Genomic DNA, 6,584 nt, shown 5'->3' with positions numbered 1-6,584 from the left:
TTGGAGTGGTCCTGCATGAAGTATGGTCTACAGATTGGTGCTAGTCCACCGAGAAATTAGTACAGAAATTGGGAGAACATACCCAGTGTTGACAAGGATGTGAAGCAACTGGAACCCTCATACATTGCAGGTGGGAATGCGAATTGGTACAGCCACTTTGGAAACAGCATGGCAGATTCTTAGACAGTTATGAAACTTTATGCACTTACCATACAACCCAACAATCCAACTTCAAGGTAGTTACTCAAGAGAAACAACACACATGCCCATACAAAGACTTGTATGTAGCAGCATTATTTACAACAGCCAAAAACTGCTAACAAGCCAAATTTCTATCAGCTGGTGAGTGAATAAACAAATTGTGGTGTATCCATATTACAGAATATCATATAGCAAGAAAAAAGAATGAAATCATGTATACAATATGGATGAATATCAAAGACATTAATTTTAAGTGAAAGAGGTGAAACACGAAGATTATATACTGTGTGATTCCATTTACATGAAATTCTACTAAAGGTAAAACCATAGTGACAGAAATCAGATATGTGGTTATCTGGGACTAGGGATGAGGGTGAAGGGGATCAATTGCAAAGGGACAAGAGGGTTCTTTTTAGGATGATGAAACCGTTCTGTACCTCAATGTTGGTGGAGGTTAAATACTGCATACAATCATCAAAATTCACCAAACAGTACTCTAAAAGTGAGTGGATTTTATTGTATATACATTATACTTCAATAAAGCTAAGGAACAAAAGAAATAAAGAAGAGAGAGAGGAAGAAAGGAAAAGGAAGGAAGGAAGAAGGGTGGGAGGGAGGGAAGGAGAGAGGAAGAAGAAAAGAAGGAAGGAAGGAAGGAATGAAGGAAAGAAGGAAGGAAGGTAGGCAGGCAGGCAGGGAGGGAGGGAGGGGGAGGGAAAGGGGAAGGAGAAGGGGAAGGGGAAGGGGAAGGGAGAGAGGGAAATAGAAAAGACCAAGATTCCATTTACTCTCGTGCCTCACTCCACTTCCTCTATGCCTGACAAACCTGACGTGGCTGAGATCAAGAAATTCAGTAAGTTGAAATTGAAGAATACAGAAACGCAAGAGAAAAATCTGCTGCCTTCCAAACAAACGACAGAATAGAAACAAGCAGGCAAATTGCCATGAGGCATGCACGCCAACGTGCGGTATGCATTCCACAGGTACTGCCTGCGTATTGTACTTTGTTTGGCTGTTTAACTTTGTACAATGCGAAGAGGCTAGATCAAGCTTAATGCCTGTGCTGTCCTGTTCACATCAAGGAACTGAGAACCACTGATGATGAGGGCCGCACCTGCCTCTCCCTTCTGCCTATCTGGCTGTCATGGGAGGAAAAGAGCTTGCATGTTGGTGAAGGAAGAAGTGGGGTGGGATGACAATGAAATCTAGAGTAAAATCAACCCGGCCCAAGGAGTCCTGCTGGCTACTAAATGCCATTTAGTCACAGTGCCATTTTTTTGTGTGTTTAAAATGATTTTAATTATAGGAATGCACAATGTTTGTTTGAAAAACAAACAGTTTTAAACACTCCCCCCCAAAGAAAAAAGAAAAAGTCAAAATTAGGAAATTTTCTTTCTGAAAGTAAATGAGATATTCAGTTTGAAGGGAAAAAATGAAATTTCATTAAGCCCAAAAAGCGGACAATTTTGAGCCACAACCAATCAGCCTAAAGGGGAGGTATTTTTATTTTATGTTCATCATGATGAGTTCTGGGATTTCCTTATAACACAAGTGCAGGGGGACCAGACTAATACCACATTGCAGTCTTCCTGCATCACCTCAGACACTGTGAGTCAGGGAGCATCATTACACCTGGGGTAGATCTGAATCCTGGTAAGAATGTGCTACATATACCTTCAGAGCAAGCCTTTAGAGTGTGGTCCACCTTCTCTGAAAACAAAATGTCATTCTTACTATAACAATTATTTTGTGTTTTTTTCTTTTTGCCAGCACCTCAGGAATAAGCATCCACAGCTTAATGTTTACATCAATGAATCAAGGCTGTTTCCATAGCAACACCTCTACTTCTCCGGAACTGCAATTTTATGTCAATTTACTATTAATGGAAGATGGAACAAAGGCAAGCAGACAGAACAGGAGAAACCTTAACGCCTCAAGACGGACTGGCAAAGCAAGGAGGAAGAGGAGCGGACCTGTCATTTGCAAGGGTTTTAGGGTTTAGTGAACCATGACGTTATTTAACATTTAACCATTTTATGCTTAGGTTTGTAATAATGATTTCGTAGGACCATAGAATCTTTGAGCTAAAATAGACCTTAAAAGTCATCTGAAACCCCTTATTTTAGTTTAGTTTATTTTTTAGAGACAGAGTCTTGCTCTGTTTCCCAGGCTGGAGTGCAGTGGCGAGATCATAGCTCACTGTAGCTTCGAACTCCTGACCTCAAGCGATCCACCTGTTTCAGCCTTTCAAAACACTGAGATTACAGGTGTGATCTACTGTGCCCAGCCTGGAACCCCTTATTTTAAAGTCAAGGAGACTCAGTCCCAGACATAGTAAGGGATTTAATGAAGGTCATTTTGCTGGTAAGGGACACAGTCACAAACAGAACATGGGATACAGAATTTAAGCCTGGAATTCTATTTACTCACAACACGATATTGTCTCTTTCATCTGTTAGTTCCAGTACCTGAGGCTCAGCTAAATACTTTTTTGTGGAACTCCATTGTGCTGAATATCAAGACTTTCTCTTCCTGGTCTACCAACAAGGGAGCCGAGGCCATCAATTATGGTTAAGCAGGGCCATTGCCTACAATTGAGAAGTAAAATTAGAAGCCATATAGCAAGCCTGTATCAGTTAGGGTTCAATTGCAGGAAGCAGATACCACCCTAGGGGTTTTATGCAGAATGGGATTTAATACAGGGAATTGGATGTTTATAAACTTGGCAGAACTAGGCTGTAGGCTAGGTTTCCAGGAATTATGCCGAGAACACTGCAGAACTGTTTCACCAGAGAAGCTATTACAACTGTCCCAACCAGGGAGCTTGAATATCAAGAGATTGCCCCTGGAATGACTGAGTCCAAGATCATAGTCCAAGGTAATGCTAGTGCAAATAAGATCCAAGATCAAGTAGCTGGTATCTGGGAATCACTGGCACCACAGCAAATGCCCCTTACCACCCACAAATCTGGAGAGACCGGACACCGGACCACTTCGGCGTGTGTGAGGAACTCCATCCTCTGGCTATATCTGACATCAGAAAACCGTCAAGAGAGCAAGAGAAAAATGCTGCAACCTCATTTCTACCTTCCAGTTTCCAATGAAGCATCTCATTGGCAGGACTTAATTTGCATCCAGAACCTTACCTGCAGGAAAGTATCAAAACATAGTTTGTTTATGTGTTGTAAAGCTTTCCAATTTCTGCCATACTGGAAGGTGCACTAAAATGAAGAGGCAATGAATACTGAGTATCAGCTGATAATATCAAGGTGAAGAAATTCATCGGTAGGCACTCTAGTGAGTTAGTTGATATGAGTTCACAACAATTTGGAACATTACATTGAGAAGGAGAAGAACACCTTGAGTTGTGAGACTAGAGGAAAAGAATACCCTAACATTTGCCAGTGGGAGAGAATATAAGGTGAGGTACCTATGTTAGAGAGCATTTGGCAGAATTTTAAAATGCGAAAGCAGGGCCAGGCACAGTGGCTCACACCTACAATCCCAGCACTTGGGGAGGTCAAGGTGGGAGGACTGCTTGAGGCCAGGACAGTGAGACCCTGTCTCTACAAACAATAAAATAAAATAAAAACTAGTTGGGTGTCGTGCTGTGCGTCTGTAGTCCCAGCTACTTGGTAGGCTGAGGTGAAAGGATCGCTCAAGCCCAGGATTTTGAGGCTACAGTGAGCTGTGATCCCACCAGTGCACTCCAGCCTGGGCAACAGAGTGAGACCTCACCTCAAAAAAAAAAAAAAAAAAAAAAAGAATAAGATAAGATGATATGTACTATCATTGAAGCATTGAAGGATCTTTAGGACATACTGTAGAATTTAAAAGTTAGTTTTAGTATATATGATATGATGTTATTTACAACCCAAAAAAGGAGAACAACCCACAAAACAATTAACCAAGTTCTAGGGACACGTAATTCAGTTACTAGAGTGATTATGAGGCAACCCCGTGTGAATAATTTACAAAGGAAATGCTCAGCACCGATTCCTAGGCTCTCGCACACCTCAGATAGACCTGGGATATGAAAAGATCAGAGTGGGCCTGGTGCAGTGCGCCTGTAATCCCAACACTTTGGGAGGCAGAGACAGGCGGATCACCTGAGGTCAGGAGTTCAAGGCCATCCTGGGCAACACAGTGAAACCCCGTCTCTACTAAAATTAAAAAAATTAGCTGGGCATGGTGGCAGGCGCCTGTAATCCCAGCTACTCAAGAGGCTGAGACAGGAGAATCGCTTGAACCTGGGAGGCGGAGGTTGCAGTGAACCGAGATCACGTCATTGCACTCCAGCCTGGGCAACGAGATCAAAACTCCATCTCAAAACAAAAACAAACCAAAAAAAAAAAAACCCCAAAAAACAAAAAACAAAAAAACAAACAAAAAAAGAAAAGAAAGAAAAGGTCAGAGAGATGAGAGGGGAGACTTCCAGGGGAAGGAAAATTTCTGTTATTCACACTCAAGTGTAAAGAGAGTCAAAACCAGGTATATAAAAGGGGGGTTTTCCTGGCTCATGCCCAGGAAATCTAAACAGAGGAAAGGGGCCAACTAAGTGTTTTCTGTGGGAGCCAGAAAGTGCTACTGCACTGAGCAAAGCCACTTCTTTCTGCGTGGGCGAAGTCAGGGATGGGTGAGGGTTTCCCTTGGGCTGGGATAGGCATGTGGGAGAGAGAGGCACTCAAGTCCTGCCCAAGTGGACCCAGCGGCAAAGGTGAGGGACCCCAATTGCAGGAGTATGTGTTGCTTGGGCTCCTGGGAGTCACAGTTGGAGCTGGCATCCCTGGGGACCAAATAACACAGCGTGAAGCTGAAGAGACATCCCCAGAGCTGGGAAGTTCTGGATGGAGTGTATTCGTTTCTTAGGGCAACTGTAAGAAAGTACCACAAACTGGGTGGTTTAAAACAACAGAAACTTGTCTCATAGTTCTACAGACTCAAAGTTCAAAATCAAAGTGTCAGCAGAGCCATGCTCTCTAGGGAATTTAAAGTCTCTAGGGAATAATCTTTCCTTGCTTCTAACTCCTTTGGTTGCCAACCTTGGCATTCCTTGGCTTACACAAGCCCTGCCTTTGTCTTCACATGGCCTTATTTCACCTGTGTCTCCTCTGTGTTTTCAAATTTCTTTCCTTGTAAGGATACCAGTCATCAGATTTAGGGCCCTTTGTAATCCAGTATGACCTCATTTGAGTGCAGTGGCACCATCTCGGCTCACGGCAACCTCCGCCTCTCAGGTTCAAGGGATTCTCTTGCCTCAGCCTCCTGAGTAGCTGGGATTACAGGCTCGCACCATCATGCCGGGCTAATTTTTGAATTTTTAGTAGAGATGGGGTTTCACCATGTTGGTCTGACTGGTTTCAAACTCCTTACCTCAAATGATCTGCCCAACTCGGCCTCCCAAAGTGATGGGATTACAGGTGTGAGCCACCACACCCAGTCTGAACTCATCTTAATTTGATTACATCTGCAAAGACCTCTTCTCTAAATAAAGGCACATTCACAGGTACTGGGGCTAGGAGTTCAACATGTCTTCTGGGGCTGCGTGCAGTGGCTCACGCCTATAATCCCAACATTTTGAGAGGCCAAGGCGGGTGGATCACCTGAGGTCAGGAGTTCAAGACCAGCCTGGCCAACATGGTGAACCCCGTCTCTGCTAAAAATACAAAAAAGTATCCAGGCATGGTGGTGGGTGCCTGTAATTCCAGCTACTCCGGAGGCTGGGGCAGAAGAATCTCTTGAACCTGGGAGCCAGAGGTTGCAGTGAGCTGAGATCATGCTACTGCACTCCAGCCTGGGTAACAGAGCAAGACTCTGTCAAAAAAAAAAAAAAGGCTTTTGGGAGAACAGAATTGATCCATAACACAAGCAAAGTGACCAAACCCAGCTATAAAACCAGCCAGGGTCAGAACCCAAGGCCACCCAGTAGATGAGAGCTGTCTAATGGCCTAATGCCCTCATGTCTCCTCTGCCCTCTGGCCTTGGCCTTGGGAAGCAATGCTCAGCAAGGGAGAGGCGGTGGGGATGGGCAAGGAGCAGGACAGATGGTCACACCTGTCTCCCCAAAAGCAGACAGCCAAGAACTGCACTCTGTAGAGGGAAAAAGATGTTCTATCTTTAAATAAGCACTAAATTGTTAATTAATATCTTGGACTGAGCATTCTAAAAAAACTTCTTATTTTGGAAACGTTTAAGCATACAAAAATAGAGGAAATAGAATACCGAGCTCCCTATGTACCCACTGCCCAGCTTCAACAATTATCAACTCATGGCCAATCATTTTTTTTAATCTACACCCTCACCCACTCCTCCCTCTCATAGGCTTCTTTTCATGTAAATCTCAGATATATAATCTGGAGATATTTCATTCAGCTATTTCAACT

The 6,584-nt window shown here is 43.5% G+C and overlaps 1 protein-coding gene across 1 annotated transcript; it reads left to right on the top strand.

The window, feature by feature from the left end:
- The first annotated feature begins 1,014 nt into the window (after window positions 1-1,014).
- LOC115830929 (thymosin beta-4-like) lies at window positions 1,015-1,125 on the top strand. Its single transcript, XM_030796787.1, has one exon. The coding sequence runs from the start codon at window positions 1,015-1,017 to the stop codon at window positions 1,123-1,125; it is 111 nt and encodes a 36-aa protein (XP_030652647.1).
- The last annotated feature ends 5,459 nt before the right edge of the window (window positions 1,126-6,584 follow it).

This window comes from Nomascus leucogenys, chromosome 17 (genome assembly GCF_006542625.1).
Source record: "Nomascus leucogenys isolate Asia chromosome 17, Asia_NLE_v1, whole genome shotgun sequence".
NCBI lineage: Eukaryota > Metazoa > Chordata > Mammalia > Primates > Hylobatidae > Nomascus > Nomascus leucogenys.
This window is presented reverse-complemented; position numbering and strand designations above follow the sequence as displayed.